Source organism: Stenella coeruleoalba, assembly GCF_951394435.1.
Source record: "Stenella coeruleoalba genome assembly, chromosome: 1".
In the NCBI taxonomy this organism is placed as follows: Eukaryota; Metazoa; Chordata; class Mammalia; order Artiodactyla; family Delphinidae; genus Stenella; species Stenella coeruleoalba.
Window position 1 is genome coordinate 114143582 of NC_137169.1, and position 17121 is coordinate 114160702.

The window sequence follows — 17121 nt, forward strand, 5'->3', positions numbered from 1 at the left end:
GAGAAATCAGCCCTGTTGGGTTATTTTATGTGAAAAATTGAGTAAAGTTAGTGTTTGGGTCTAGTGATATAGAAGTGCCAGTCACCAATGATAATTTTAGAAATGTTCTAATTATCCCATGAGCTTTAGTCTGTCTATTAATGATGGTTAGAAAAGAGCATGTAGGGAGAGCAAGGCACAAATATATATGATAGACTTAGAAGGTGGAGGATAGTACACGGCTTTGGGGTGATAAACAGGGCACCACCAATGAACTGTGGTAGGCACAGGGATGGCTACAAACAAGCGTTATGAAATATACTCCCCAACCCCATGGAACTGACTCCCTTTCTATCGACCATCTCTGAAAGACTGATTCCTTTCGAAAGGTTTTCCTGAGTGATTGAAAAAGAAAGGACAGAAACTGCTAATTTCCTATCAAGAGTGAATTTTCTACATTTACTTCATTTAATGTCCATTCTCGAATGTCACATGAAACTATTCTCCGGTGAAAATGGTGTATTAGAAAAGTCTAATAAGCAATGAGGAAGTAAAAGAAATGAATGCATAATTGAGTTATCTTTCCTTACATACCTTCTGCTGTTTTTAGACCTCACAATTGTAGCATTCTGTGGACAAATAATCTACTGCATAAGCCTCATAGACGGGAACTGAGGAGGTAAATAAATTACATTCCTCGGAATATCCTGGTGGTTGTTTTGTTAGCCATCTAGTGATGCATTAAGGTATTTTGAAGAACCAGAGTAGTAGTCATAGTAATAATAATAATAATAATAAAAGCAATGGTAGGGACATTCATGAGAACTTGGGTCTGGTTAATGTTCTACAACTTCTTGGTTGTGTGACACGTTATTATGTAGGTAACATAATTATAAGTTTGCAGTATGATCTGGTAGGTTGTGAGCTGAATCTCTGTTCCCAGATTCTCCATACAAGGCTTAAAATTCCACCATCATTTTCATGAGCTTAGATAATGCCTTTTACAGCTGCCATCTTAAAAAAAAATAAAATATTTAGTCATCAATTAATTAAACAAATAGTTCTTAAGTAGCAATTTGTATTCACATGCTATGGGAAATACAAAGCTGCTCCCAAGGCATTTACACTCTGGTGTATGAAAAAGTAGAGGTTGGTACTTTCATGATACATTTCATACACAATAGAAAGTAGCTAAATAATTTAAGAGAAAAGAAAGTTGATATCACTCTTATCATTGGAGACCAGAGTAGTCAGAAGTTGCAGCTTCTATTTGGGTGATCAAGAATGAATAGAAGTGAATAAAGGTTTTCCAGGTGAAGGGGAAAAGATGAGCAAAAGCACAGAGGTGAGTTGCAAGATGAGAAGACATAGTCTTTCCATTTGTTGAAGAATGCAAGGTGATTTACTATTATTTAAGAATAGTACTTTACTTAATGGCACTTTACTTATACTAAAATAGATATGTATTGGGGTGGGATGAATTGGGAGATTGGGATTGACATATATACACTAATATGTATAAAATATATAACTAATAAGAACCTGCTGCATAGCACAGGGAACTCCACTTCACTGTACAGTAGAAACTAACACAACATTGTAAAACAACTATACCTCAATAAAAATAATTTTAAAAAATAAAAGTAGATATGGAGTAAATGGAAAAATAATTTAATTTATGAACAAATTAACACATTAATGAATAAATAATTTGATAGAAATAATGACTTGTCTACTCAGAGAACCTGTCAAATCTACCCATTAGCCTAATGGTCACTATGCTCCATTCAGATAGAAAAATAAAACTGATACTTCTGCTTCTCTTGAAAGTGAGGGACCCTGAAGTGAAAACACATCAAAGATGGTCTAGATTTAGAAATATACCTCAAAAATGTAGGATTAGCAGTCAGCTGGTTTCTTCAATTGAGCTATTATACATTAGGTAAAAATGTTTCTTTTTGTATTCCATTTCTGTGCCTTATGTTTTCCAACTATTTGGTTGCTTTGATGTTTTTTATTACTTTACAAATTCAAATTTGATTTTAGTTGAATTAAAACAGAAAGGATTTGCTCATCTTTTAGTAAGGAGTAATTGGAGGAGCTGAAACTCCTTGTGCAAGTTTGACATAATTCACACTCTAAAAGTTTGAGAGAATCTACTAGTGACACTACAGGACCTAGACATTCTTTAATGTGAAATATATTAATTAAAATTAAGTTTCTCCTTATGTCAGTTTTAGTATGTATTTTATGGAAAAATTTCCACTTTTTCCAAATTTTATGTGAATTCTCAAATCTATGTTCATAACATCATTCACAGAATTCTTTCATTATTAATGTCTGTATGACCTGAGAAACATTTAGATTTGCCATCCGCATGATTGTTTATTTGTGTCTTCTGTCTTTATTTCTTCATCAAGATCATCAAGGCAAACATAATTTATTAATATTTTCAATATTCCAAACTTTGGCTTTTTGAACCACTCTATTGAATACTATTATTTAATTAATTTTGGCTCTTATATTTTTATTTCTTTTCCTCACAATCCTTTTGTGCTTAGTTATTTCTTTACTAAATTTTTGAGATGAATTTTTATCTTGTGAATTTGCAACCTATGAATGTTTCAAATATGGATTTTAAAGGCGGTATATTTCCATCCAAACACTGAAAAGCTGTATCCACAAGCTTTGACTTGTAGTATTTTCATTTTCTCCAGTACAAATCATTTTTTCTAATATCCATGGGATTTCTTGATTGATTCATTGTTTATTTAGAAGTGTGTTTCTTGACTTATAACCATATAGGTATATCCAGCTTCCACTTACTCCCAGTTACTTATTTCTAGGTTAATAATGGATGTGAAGTAGGCACCTAGCAATCACTGCCACAGTTACCATGTCAGATATATGCAGGTTAATTGGTGCAAATCCAAGTTCAGGAACTTGAGTCTAGACTTAATGTCATACCTACTACACTCACCATGAGCAGATAAATTGTTAATATTTACATACAACATTGTATGGTTTCCTTAGATTGAATAACCAGTTCTGAGGGGTGGAATACAAGCAGAAGAAACATTCTTTTTCACTGAGGCATTGACCACAGATGTAGAGGGAAAATATTCTGCCTACACATGTGTCACAAAAGGTCAAAGGGAAGAAAATAGAGTCATGGCAAGAGGTAATTTTAATCAGTGTAAGTACATAATAATTTCCATCCATTATCTTACTTATCTTTGTAACATCTCCATAATTAATATAGGTCAGAAATTATTCCAACAGTTTTCATATGTTTTATGTACTCCAATCCTCAGTACAGTAGTTGTATCCTTCATGAGAGGACATGTTAGCAGCAGAACTGAGAAAAGGATTCAGAAGAGCCCTTAGGCTTGTATGTTGGAATTTACAGAAAGACCACTTGCTATATATCTATGATATATAACCGCCAAAGTACTTCTTATTTTCTTCTGGGTAATATAAAAATTTGATGTTTTGTTTATCTGGTTTCCTTCATTACACATTGTATGTCTGCCAAAATTAATTCAAAACACCTTTTATTGTCATATCCATCAATAGCATGACATGATTTGTTTTTTAAACATTTACTGTTTAATACATTCATCTTATAGAAAATGGAGATTATTTCTAGCCCTCATCATGGATTTCCCCAGTCATAAAACATACAGGCTCTACTGTCTTGTTTACTTATTTAAATCAGTGTTCCAAAATATCCTATATATTCAGAAGCTAGCATCTGAGAGTCATTGAAAGACACCATCACGAACAGTGTTATTAAAAGCTTTTAAGAGTTGTTATGGCATGGAAATAAAACAGTATCAACTCTGATATGCACAAATATACAGCTGATGATTACTCCATAGTGTATCTCCTATCAGAAATGGTTTATGTTATGAGAAGCACAAACCAGTACCTCACAACATTACCTAGAAAAATTATTCAACTTTTACATCTCTAGATATTTTAAACCATCTCTTAGTGTAGTGGTCATAGGTGTTGATTTTTCCTTCCACAATCTTGCTTTTCCCACTTTATCTAAGATGCAGAACACCTAGTTGTTGATTGAAAGAAGCCTAAAATCTGCAGGGACAGATGTAGAAGTTGTTGGACAACTTCCTTAACATGCTAAGTAAATGCTTGTCAAGGCTTAGGTCCAAGACTCAGTCACTTGATTCCCATATGCCAGCCTCTGGATAAAGGCAAATGGTACAGATGTCACAGGGTAAATGCTTCACTGACTTCAGTGTACAATCAATCATGCAGTGATAATCCAAGATTATTCAAGGAATTTGTCTTTCCAAGTACCTTTCTGAAAGCATTATTCATGTCTTTATTCCTGAGGCTGAAAATGAGAGGGCTGAGGAAAGGAGTAATGATAGTGTAAGGGACTGCTATGAGTGTGTCATCTCCTCCTGATGCTTCTGGCTTCAGATAAACAATAGATGCAAAACCAAAGTGGATGTTGACCACTGTGAGGTGGGAAGCACAGGTAGAAAATGCCTTCTGCTTGCCCTCAGCTGATGGGATCTTGAGGACAGTGGAAAGAATGAAAACATAAGTGAGGATGATGAGCAGGAAGGTGCCCATCAAACCTGACACTGAGATCACTGTTACAATGAATTCTGTGAGGTCACTGTCTAGACAGGACAACCTCACAACTGCCCGCATATGACAGAAGTGTTTGACAAGGTTGGAGTCACAGAAAGAGCCTCTGAATATCAGTGTAGTCTCTATCACAGAGATAAAGAAGCCAGCAACCCAAGCAGAGGCCAGAAGTTTTCCACATACCATGTTGGTCATAAACAACGTATATCTGAGAGGGTTGCAGATGTCCAGGAAGCGATCTAATCTCTCAGGGACAGTGGAGCCTGATAGCTGATCTTTGGCTAAGAGATATGCAACTTGCCCTGAGCTCTGATTTTTCCTTCAGTGCTCTGCATAGACTCACATGAAAAAGGGCTTGTGGAACGGTGTTATAGATACAAGGGATTATTGTTGAGCAAACTCTTTCTTATTCTGTATTCATGTTAGTGTCCTACAGTGTCTGAGAAGAGTTATCATTGTTTGGGGGAAATAATGTTAGATTAGAACTCAAGTCACTTCTTCTCTGATCTTGGCTTTCTATGACTTCAGGGAAGTCACTTTCCCATCTTGGCTCTGTTGCTTAGTCTATAAAATAATATCCATCAAGCCACCCAACCTCAAGTTCTAACAGACAACGTGTCTGTGTCCACATGTGTATTATGTGGCAGTGTTGTGTACGAGGTTGGTATGAATGTATGTGTGTTGTACATATCTACATAGGTATGTGGTGTCTGAAAATACATGCATTTACAATGTATGTGCACTGTAATGGTAATGTAATACTACCATTGATGTAATATTAATAGTAAATATGCAGTGCAGAGTTTTGGTTTTTGTTTGTTTGGTTGTTTTTTTTTTATACTGCAGGTTCTTATTAGTCATCAATTTTATACACATCAGTGTATACATGTCAATCCCAATCGCCCAATCCACACACCACCATCCCCACCTCACCGCATTTTTCCCCCCTTGGTGTCCATAGGTTTGTTCTCTACATCTGTGTCTCAACTTCTGCCCTGCAAACCGGTTCATCGGTACCATTTCTCTAGGTTCCACATACATGCATTAATATATGATATTTGTTTTTCTCTTTCTGACTTACTTCACTCTGTGTGACAGTCTCTAGGTCCATCCATGCCTCAACAAATGACTTAATCTCATTCCTTTTTATGGTTGAGTAATATTCCATTGTATATATGTACCACACCTTCTTTATCCATTCATCTGTCAATGGGCATTTAGGTTGCTTCCATGACCTGGCTGTTGTAAATAGTGCTGCAATGAACATTGGGGGGCATGTGTCTTTTTGAATTATGGTTTTCTATGGGTATATGCCCAGTAGTGGGATTGCTGGGTCATATGGTAATTCTATTTTTCGTTTTTTAAAGGAACCTCCATACTGTTCTCCATAGTGGCTGTATCAATTTATATTCCCACCAACAGGGCAAGAGGGTTCTCTTTTCTCCACACCCTTTCCAGCATTTGTTGTTTGTAGATTTTCTGATGATTCCCATTCTAAATGGTGTGAGGTGATACCTCATTGTAGTTTTGATTTGCATTTCTCTAATAATTAGTGATGTTGAGCAGCTTTTCATGTGCTTCTTAGCCATCTGTATGTCTTATTTGGAGAAATGTCTATTTGGATCTTCTGCCCATTTTTGGATGGATTGGATTGTTTGTTTCTTTAATATTGAACTGCATGAGCTGTTTATATATTTTGGAGATTAATCCTTTGTCTGTTGATTCATTTGTAAATATTTTCTCCCATTCTGAGGGTTGTCTTTTCATCTTGTTTATGGTTTCCATTGCTGTGCAAAAGTTTTGAAGTTTCATTAGGTCCAATTTGTTTATTTTTGTTTTTATTTCCATTACTCTAGGAGGTGGATCAAAAAAGATCTTGCTGTGATTTATGTCAAAGAGTCTTCTTCTTATGTTTTCCTCTAAGAGTTTTATAGTGTCTGGTCTTACATTTAGGTCTCGAATCCATTTTGCATTTATTTTTGTGTATGGTGTTAGGGAGTATTCTAATTTCATTCTTTTACATGTAGCTGTCCAGTTTTCCCAGCACCACTTATTGAAGAGACTGTCTTTTCTCCATTGTATATCTTTGCCTCCTTTGTCATTGATTAGTTGACCATAGGTGGGTGGGTTTTCTCTGGGCTTTCTATCTTGTTCCATTGATCTATGTTTCTGTTTTTGTGCTAGTACCATATTGTCATGATTACTGTAGCTTTGTAGTACAGTCTGAAGTCAGGGAGTCTGATTCCTCCAGCTCCATTATCTTCCCTCAAGACTGCTTGGGCTATTCGGGGTCTTTTGTGTCTCCATACAAATTTTTAGATGATTTGTTCTAGTTCCGTAAAAAATGCCATTGGTAATTTGATAGGAATTGCATTGAATCTGTAGATTGCTTTGGGTAGTATAGTCATTTTCACAATATCGATTCTTCCCGTCCAAGAACATTTTATATCTCTCTATCTGTTGGTATCATCTTTAATTTCTTTCATCAGTGTCTTATAGTTTTCTGCATACAGGTCTTTTGTCTCCCTAGGTAGGTTTATTTCTAAGTATTTTATTCTTTTTGTTGCAATGGTAAATGGGAGTGTTTCCATGATTTCTCTTTCATATTTTTCATCATTAGTGTATAGGAATGCAAGAGACTTCTGTGTATTAATTTTGTACCCTGCAAAATTACCAAATTCATTGATTAGCTCTAGTAGTTTTCTGGTGGCATATTTAGGATTCTCTATGTATTGTATCATGTCATCTGCAAACAGCGACAGTTTTACGTCTTCTTTTCCAATTTTTATTCCTTTAATTTCTTTTTCTTCTCTGATTGCCAGGGCTAGGACTTCCAAAACTATGTTGCATAATAGAGGTGAGAGTGGACATCCTTGTCTCGTTCCTGATCTTAGAGGAAATGCTTTCAGTTTTTCACCATTGAGAATGATGTTTGCTGTGGGTTTGTCATATATGGCCTTTATTATGTTGAGGTAGGTTCCCTCTATGCCCACTTTCTGGTGAGATTTTATCATAAAGCGGTGTTGAATTTTGTCAAAAGTTTGTTCTGCATCTATTGAGATGATCATATGGTTATTGTTCTTCAGTTTGTTAATATGGTGTATCACATTGATTGATTTGCATATATTGAAGAATCCTTGCATGCCTGGGATAAATCCCACTTGATCATGGTGTATGATCCTTTTAATGTGTTATTGGATTCTGTTTGCTAGTATTTTCTTAAGGATTTTTGCAACTATATTCATCAGTGATATTGGCCTGTAATTTTCCTTTTTTGTAGTATCTTTGTCTAGTTTAGGTGTCAGGGTGATGGTGGCCTCACAGAATGAGTTTGGGAGTGTTCCTCCCTCTGCAATGTTTTGGAAGAGTTTGAGAAGGATGAGTGTTAGCTCTTCTCTAAGTGTTTGATAGAATTCACCTGTGAAGCCATCTGGTCCTGGACTTTTGTTTGTTGGAAGGTTTTTAATCACAGTTTCAATTTCAATACTTGTGATTGATCTGTTCATATTTTCTGTTTCTTCCTGGTTCAGTCTTGGAAAGTTATGCCTTTCTAAGAATTTGTCCATTTCCTCCAGGTTGTCCATTTTATTGGCATAGAGTTGCTTGTAGTAGTCTCTTAGGATGCTTTGTATTTCTGCGGTGTCTGTTGTAACTTCTCCTTTTTCATTTCTAATTTTATTGATTTGAGTCCTCTCCCTCTTTTTCTTGATGAGTCTGGCTAATGGTTTATTGATTTTGTTTATCTTCTCAAAGAACCAGCTTTTAGTTTTATTGATCTTTGCTATTGTTTTCTTTGTTTCTATTTCATTTATTTCTGCTCTGAACTTTATGATTTCTTTCCTTCTGCTAACATTGGGTTTTGTTTGTTCTTCTTTCTCTAGTTCCTTTAGGTGTATGGTTAGGTTGTTTACTTGAGATTTTTCTCATTTCTTGGGGTAGGCTTGTATAGCTATAAACTTCCTCCTTAGAACTGCTTTTGCTGCATCCCATATGTTTTGGATCGTCGTGTTTTCATTGTCATTTGTCTCTAGGCATTTTTTGATTTCCTCTTTGATTTCTTCAGTGATCTCTTGGTTGTTTGGTAACGTATTGTTTAGCCTCCATGTGTTTGTGTTTTTTAAGTTTTTTCCCCTGTAATTCATTTCTAATCCCATAGCATTGTGGTCAGAAAAAATGCTTGATATGATTTCAATTTTCTTAAATTTACTGAGGCTTTATTTGTGACCCAAGATGTGATCTGTCCTGGAGAATGTTCTGTGCACACTTAAGAGGAAAGTGTAATCTGCTGTTTTGGGATAGAATGTCCTGTAAATATCAATTAAATCTATCTGGTCTGTTGTGTCATTTAAAGCTTCTCTTTCCTTATTTATTTTCATTTTGGATGATCTGTCCATTGGTGCAAGTGAGGTGTTAAAGTCCCCCACTATTATTGTGTTACTGTTGATTTCCTCTTTTAGAGCTGTTAGCAGTTGCCTTATGTATTGAGGTGCCCCTATGTTGGGTGCACATATATTTATAATTGTTATATCTTCTTCTTGGATTGATATCTTGATCATTAGGTAGTCTCCTTCCTTGTCTCTTGTAACACTCTTTATTTTAAAGTCTATTTTATCTGATATGAGTATAGCTACTGAGCTTTCTTTTGATTTCCATTTGCATGGAATATATTTTTCCATCCCCTCACTTTCAGTCTGTATGTGTTCCTATGTCTGAAGTGGGTCTCTTGTAGACAGTGTATATATGGGTCTTGTTTTTGTATACATTCAGCAAGCCTGTGTCTTTTGGTTGGAGCATTTATTCCATTCATGTTTAAGGTAATTATCCATATGTATGTTCATATGACCATTTTCTTAATTGTTTTGGGTTTATTTTTGTAGATCCTTTCCTTCTCTTCTGTTTCCCACTTAGAGAAGTTCCTTTAGCATTTGTTGTAGAGTGGTTTGGTGGTGCTGAATTCTCTTAGTTTTTGCTTGTCTGTAAAGCTTTTGATCTCTCCATGGAATCTGAATGAGATCCTTGCCAAGAAGAGGAATCTTGGTTGTAGGTTTTTCCCTTTCATCACTTTAAGTATATCATGCCACTCCCTTATGGCTTGTAGAGTTCCTGCTGAGAAATCAGCTGTTAACCTTATGGGAGTTCCCTTGTTTATTATTTGTCATTTTTCCCTTGCTGCTTTCAATAATTTTTATTTGTCTTTAATTTTTGCCAGTTTGATTACTATGTGCCTCAGTGTGTTTCTCCTTGGGTTTATCCTGTATGGGACTCACTGTGCTTCCTGGACTTGGGTAGCTATTTCCTTTCCCATGTTAGGGAAGTTTTCGACCATAATCTCTTCAAATATTTTCTCTGGTCCTCTCTCTCTCTTCTCCTTCTGGGACCCTTATAATGCAAATGTTGTTGTGTTTACTGTTGTCTCAGAGGTCTCCTAGGCTGTCTGCACTTCTTTTCATTCTTTTTTCTTTATCCTGTTCCGCAGCAGTGAATTCCACCATTCTGTCTTCCAGGTCACTTATCCCTTCTTCTGCCTCAGTTATTCTGCTATTAATTCCTTCTCGTGTAGTTTTCATTTCAATTATTGTATTGTTCGTCTCTGTTTGTTTGTTCTTTAATTCTTCTAGGTCTTTGTTAAATATTTCTTGGATCTTCTCAATCTTTGCCTCCATTCTTTTTCCGAGGTCCTGGATCATCTTCATTATCATTATTCTGAATTCTTTTTCTGTAAGGTTGCCTATCTCCACTTCATTTAGTTGTTTTTCTGGGGTTTTATCTTGTTCCTTCATCCGGTACATAGCCCTCTGCCTTTTCATCTTGTCTATCTTTCTGTGAATGTGGTTTTTGTTCCCCAGGGTGCAGGATTGTAGTTCTTCTTGCTTCTACTGTCTGCCCTCTGGTGGATGAGGTTATCTAAGAGGCTTGTGCAAGTTTCCTGATGGCAGGGACTGGTGGTGGGTAGAGCTGGCTGTTGCTCTGGTGGGCAGAACTCAGTAAAACTTTAATCCACTTGTCTACTGATGGGTGGGGCTGGGTTCCCTCCCTTTTGGATGTTTGGCCTGATGCAACCCAACACTGGAGCCTACCTGGGCTCTTTGGTGGGGCTAATGGCAGACTGTGGGAGGGTTCATGCCAAGGAGTACTTCCCAGAACTTCTGCTGCCAGTGTCCTTATCCCCATGGTGAGCCACAGCCACACAGCCACCCCCCACCTCTACAGGCGACCCTCCAACACTAGCAGGTAGGTCTGGCTCATTCTCCCCTGGGGTCACTGCTCCTTCCCCTGCGTCCTGATGCGCACAATACTTTGTGTGTGCCCTCAAAGAGTGGAGTCTCTGTTTCCCCCAGTCCTGTTGAAGTCCTGCAATCAATTCCCACTAGACTTCAAAGTCTGATTCTCTAGGAATTCCTCCTCCCATTGCCGGACCCCCAGGTTGGGAAGCCTGATGTGGGGCTCAGAACCTTCACTCCAGTGGGTGGACTTCTGTGGTATAAGTGTTCTCCAGTCTGTGAGTCACCCACCCAGCAGTTTTGGGATTTGATTTTACTGTGATTGTACCCCTCCTACTGTCTCATTGTGGCTTCTCCTTTGTCTTTGGATGTGGGGTATCTTTTTTGGTGAGTTCCAGTGTCTTCCTGTCGATGATTGTCCAGCAGCTAGTTGTGACTCTGGTGTTCTCGTAAGAGGGAGTGAACATGTCCTTCTACTCTGCCATATTGGTTTCTCCCCCTCTATTTAATTTTTAACAGGTCACTTTGGAATGGCTTTTCACTGTGTTTCCTGCTTTTCCACCATACTCCAGAACTCTACACTCCACAGGCCCTCCTTTCCATGTGCTGCCTCTCCCCTTCCCTGCAGACCCTAACCAGTGCAGAGTTTTGAATGTGTAAAATGTGCATAATTATGTGTGAGTGCTTTGTATGTGTATGCATGTATATATGTGCCTGCATATGTGTAGTCATGTATGTATGTGCACATATGTGCATATTGTGTATATTTGTAGTCATGTATGCACATATACACATGTGAGAATAGATCCATACACCCATGTGTCTAATAAGTGTATTTCTGAAGTTTATTGCTGTCTAAAAAAGAGTTTTCTTTTTGAGTTACAACAGGTACAAAGAAATGAGAATCCGCCTCATTTTGCCTTCTAAAGAAACAAGGCATCTTCTGGCAAGGTGGAAAGAATCAAATCTATCAGGGATGTCACTCAGAATGGAGCAGACCAATGCAACCTTCTGCGGGGGCTTTGTATTCCTGGTCTCCTCTAGCTTTGGGGAACTGCAGCTCCTGCTCTTCGCATTGTTCCTCTCCCTGTATCTTTTCACCCTGATCAGCAATGTTTTTATTATCACAATCATCAGGCTTGACAGCCATCTGCACACCCCCATGTACCTCTTCCTTTCCTTCTTACCTTTCTCTGAGACCTGCTATACCTTGGGCATTATCCCTAGGATGCTTTCCAGCCTGGTCAGGGGTGGGCAGGCCATCTCCTATGGGGGCTGTGCTGTCCAAATGTTCTTCTCTGCTTCGTGGGTCTGTACCACCTGCTTCCTCCTGGCTGTCATGGGCTTTGACAGATATGTAGCCAACTGTGCCTCACTACACTATGCCAGCCGGGTTGGCACCTCCTTCTTGAGTGGGTATCTCTTTGGGCTGGGAATGATACTGGTCATTTTCCACCTCCCACTTGCAGCTCCCATGAGATCCAGCACTTTTTCTGTGACACGCTGCCCGTGCTGAGCCTGGCCTGTGGAGATACAGGCCTGAGTGAGCTAGGGATCCTATCCTCAGCCTGTTGGTCCTCCTGATCTCCTTCTCCTTCATCACTATCTCCTACACCTACATCCTGACAGCAATCCTGAGGATCCCCTCCAATGAGGGGAGGAAGAAGCCCTTCTCTACTTGCCCCTCACACCTCACAGTGGTCATTGTTCACTATGGCTGTGCCTCCTTCATGTACCTGAGACCAAAAGCCAGTTACCCTCTTGAGCGGGACCACCTTATTGCTGTCACCTATACTGTGGTGACTCCTCTCCTCAATCTCACTGTTTATAGTCTAAGAAATCGGGCTGTGCATACAGCCCTGAGAAATGCTTTCTGAGGGAGATTGCTGGGTAAAAGATGAAGGCTACCATAATGGGATAGTCTCCTCTATGTAGGCTGGACATACACCAGAAACACAGGCCACTGGGCCAGATATTCAGGGCTTTAGGCCAAAGCTACCCCACCTCCAATTCCCCAAGAGAGTCCCATCCTGTCTCTTGCATGCCCCCCCAGGGCTTCTGGGGAATGCAGATGCAGGGCTTCCTGCTCTGGTTACTGTGCTTAACTCTCACTGATCTCAGAATCTGAATTTTCACTTTCAGCCTCGCATACACCACACTTAGTTCCTGAATCCCAGTTCATTAAGAATTTTCTAACTGAGCTGAACAAGATGAGGGGAGTTTCAAGTGCCCAAGTTCAAAGGAGGGCTGGCCAGGGATACTGTAGAGATTTCTAAAATCATTACATAATTAGATTATCTGACCAATAATATTCTTCCAAGGTCTGAAACTCAGTGACTATCAGGTTGGCAAATAAGTTTGAATGCTTTCCTAAATGAAGAGGTCAGTTATTATTATTTTTTCTCTCCCAAAACGTGTCTTTAATCTTTTTATGTAGTTGTCTTCTTTATCTCTGGCTCATTATTACTTTGCCCTCTTCTTTTTAATTGGCTCTTCTAGTTGGGTAACTTCTATTTCAGAAAATAGATTTATTTCCTATTTTCCTCAATAATAGTTGTTGCTCTCTAATGGCCTCCTAATCTTGGGTGTGAGGACCTCTTCACTTGTGTCACTCCCTAGTATGGATACTACTCTTTAGAATCTATGGTGGAACTCTCTATCCTGCCTATTTTACTTTCCACTCACAATATGTCATGCATGGTACCAGACATTTCTAGGGATAAGAAAAGGTGGAATGAATTCACACAGTTGTCAGGAAGGAGTTTGAATACAGATTCTGCCACTTACAGTGTGACCCTGGGTAAGTTATTTAATCTTTCTCAGCTTCAAAGTTCTCACCTGTAAAATGGTTGTAACTTCATAGTTTTGTGTTCCTGACTAAACAGGGTCATACGTGTAAATAATTTCGTGCAATAACTGGATCATAATAATCTTCCAATAAATGTCAGCTGCTACCATTAATAATGTGCTAAGCAAAGTGATACTGGCTTTTAGTTTAGGGAGAGGTTATTCTCGGTAGAGGATCAGAGCAGATTTCATGTCTAAGGTAGTACTTGAACTTGTTCCTAAAGAATGAGTAAATTTTGAATGCAGTAAGTGGAAATAAAGTACATATATTCTAAGAAGACAGAACAGAATAACTACAGTCTCAGTGGCAAGACAATATAGGCTTATTACAGTGTGGTGAGTTGTCCAGAGGGACAAAAATATCTCACAAATGATGGGTGAAGTTAACTTGGGTTAAGATTTCTTTGAGGAGAGCATTGTGAATACCTTGCTTCAGACTTGATGCTTTTGGTAGTGGAAGATAGGACACAGTATACCTTTGAGCAGAGAGTGGAGTTGAATCTGGGAAGTGATTTAGGAAGATTAATCCAGCAGCAGAGAGGATGATAAATCTCAGCAAGCAGAAAACAGAGCCAAGAAGATCAGTAAGAAATCCATTGCCATCATTTAAAGAAAGTCAAAAAGACCTGAACAAGGATAGAGGTATTGGAAACTGAAAGAAATGGAAACATAAGAGATTCTGAAAATGTAGGATTCGTGTGATTCTTCCATGAGTTAGAAGTGGGACAAGACTTAAGAGAGAGGAAAGAACTTACATTGGGGGAATGTTTTTCAGATAGGAATCCATATTTTTCCATGCTCTCAGGGAAGAAACACATCCTCTAGGGAGAATTCAGTGGAAATCAAATTTGGCAGGAAGAAAGCTAGTCCAAGAGAAGAGAATAGGTTGTAGAGAAGTAGGAGATTTAGTTAAATGGCAGAAAGGACTTGGGTTAGGGGAGAAAAGCCATGTACTCTAGGCTCCTTTTCACTAGGTCTGGAAGTAATCTCCTCATTGCATTGAGGTATTTGAGCAAATTCATTTCCAAAATGTATTCAGTTCATCTCGCATAACATTCCCTAAATGCACACTCAGCAATGATGGGTAAAGATGTTCTAAAAATTGCTATGTAATACTCAAAGGTCAATCTACCTTCCAAATGTGGTAGTCTTAAGTATGAAAGGGTATAAAAATCACGTGAGGGATCTTTCAGTATATGTTCCTGGGAGCCATCTCCATAGACCTTGACACAATTGATCTGAGGTGACAGGCAGGAATAGTTTACAAAATGTGCCTAGGTGATTCAAATTCCCTCCCTTGATTACAAATATGGCCATGTGCTTAAAAAGAACAAATCCTCCTCCCAGGTATATACACACATATACACATAGCAAAGCAGAGGTCCCTCTGATGTGAACATGACCACATATGCCCAACTCATGGTTCTTTTTTTTTGCTGTACGCGGGCCTCTCACCGCTGTGGCCTCTCCCGTTGCGGAGCACAGGCTCCGGACGTGCAGGCGGACCCTCAACAACTGCGCCACCAGGGAAGCGCCAACTCATGGTTCTTTAAAGAGACAATTAATTCCATAAAGCTCTGGAGTCAGATTTCCTGAGTTTAAAGCCTAGCTTTGCCACTTTTTAGATGTGTGATCTAGAGGAAGTTTATTAACATTTCTGTGCCTCCATTCTCAATGGCAAAATGAAATTTTAACAGTATCTATTTTGTAGGCCTTTTTGTGATGATTAAGATAAAATCTTTAGAACAGAGTCAGCCATACATGAAACACCCAATATGACCATATTTTATTATTTGGAGTTTCTAGGCAGTATCACTTTAGCCTGACATATTTGTTACCCAGTTCATGCTGGCAGAAGCCAGCGCCGGCAGTGTCCAGCATCTTATATTTCATGATATAACCAGCCAAAGAAGAGTAAAGTGCACAGTGTCTGACTGGAGAGTGTGGGAAGATAGACCTAGATCCAGAGACCCGAGAAGAGTAGGTACTGGGAAATGGATCAGGCTATAGGAAAAAAGAATCAGATGGCTTCCAGGCAAATATTTAGCATCAGGGAAGCCCATAAAATGTAAAAGGGAGAGTTCTGTTAAGAGTGGAATAGTATTTGGGTCCCAACCAAGCAGTAGGAATCATAAAAGAAAAATCAAGAATGTAGCCACAGGGCTGGGTCCCAGAGGCAGGCTCCCCTCTATAAATTGTAAAGAAGAGAGTTACCAAGGAGCAGCAGGGATTCCAGTTCAAAGTAAGTAAACAGAAGGTCAAGAAAAGATCCATTTGAAATATGAGGAACTTAACCCTGAGATCAAGAGGAAAATTTGATACAAGTTCTAATTGTTATAATATTATAAATTGAATATTTATAGTCCACAATTATGTATGATAATTCCCATATTACCATTTTTTGCTTGAGTGCATAGGTGGTCAGAATCTGATTTCAGAAGATGCTGTATGTAATTCTAACAGTACCATCTTCTTGGGGAATTTCTGTTGATTCTTTAGATAAATACTATCTTCTTTACTATTAATCTCTTTTTATGAGATGGTACTACTGGTCCTTTGCCTTAAAGACTCACCACATGCCTAATAATCTTATTTAGGATTTACAGATACTTGGCAGGGTTCAGGAGAAGAATAAAACCATAGTCACCTCTGCCTTTGGTTATTACAAACATACATTTTTTAGATTTTCCATATTCGGGCAGTGTGATATTAAATGATACTGATTTTTGATGGCTTACTGGGCTATGAATATTTTCAACTGTAATCATATTTGGTAACTCATAATTTGGTAACACAATTTAGACATTTATGAACATTTTTTGAAATACTTTTTTTATTGTCATACTTCATAGTACCCAATCGTTTAAGCAAAAATCACTAGAAACACTTATACCTTATTAGCAGCAAAGACAGCTTTATAGTTTTAACCAAAATTTCTTTAAATGGCTCCTGTGACAGGATTTGTCCCTTAGCAAGGACTAATTTCTATACAAAGAATGGAATTGAGACTTGAAATGGTAACCAAGTGGCAATATACATGGATTGGGAGGTGGAGACTGTTCCTGCAGGATACAAAAACAGCTAGGCAGTTTCATACTGAGCAAAGAAATGAACTAAGTCTTCTCACAAGCAAATGACAGCATAAATTTTTACAAGTCAGAACAGAATGTCAGCATTCAAACCTGTTCAGATCAAACCTGGTCTGGAAATTATTTGGAAATAGCATCACCTCTTGTTTTTTTTCTTTTCTTTTCTTTTTTCTTTTTGAGCTTTTTATTATTATTATTATTATTAGAGTATAATTGCTTTCCAATGCTGTGTTAGTTTCTGTTGTACAATAAAGTGACTCAGCTATATGTATACCTATATCCCCTCCCTCTTGGACTTCCTTCCCCCACATCCCACTCTTCTAGCTCACCACAGAGCACCGAGCCGAGCTCTCTGTGCTATA

General features: G+C 38.2%; 2 protein-coding genes across 2 annotated transcripts; one reads left to right on the forward strand and one right to left on the reverse strand.

Annotated features, from left to right (window-relative positions):
• Positions 1-4248: 4248 nt before the first annotated feature.
• OR10X1 (olfactory receptor family 10 subfamily X member 1) lies at positions 4249-5058 on the reverse strand (the record flags this gene model as incomplete). The annotated part of the gene is made up of 2 exons (XM_079945708.1): positions 4249-4883; positions 5037-5058. The coding sequence occupies 2 exons, from the start codon at positions 5056-5058 to the stop codon at positions 4249-4251; spliced, it is 657 nt and encodes a 218-aa protein (XP_079801834.1).
• A 6753-nt stretch (positions 5059-11811) lies between these two features.
• On the forward strand, positions 11812-12754 carry LOC307198186 (olfactory receptor 10Z1-like; the record flags this gene model as incomplete). Its single annotated transcript, XM_079944934.1, is given in 3 exon segments — positions 11812-12283; positions 12286-12378; positions 12381-12754. Coding segments are annotated over 3 exon segments (885 nt in total). The 3' UTR covers positions 12701-12754.
• Positions 12755-17121: the final 4367 nt, after the last annotated feature.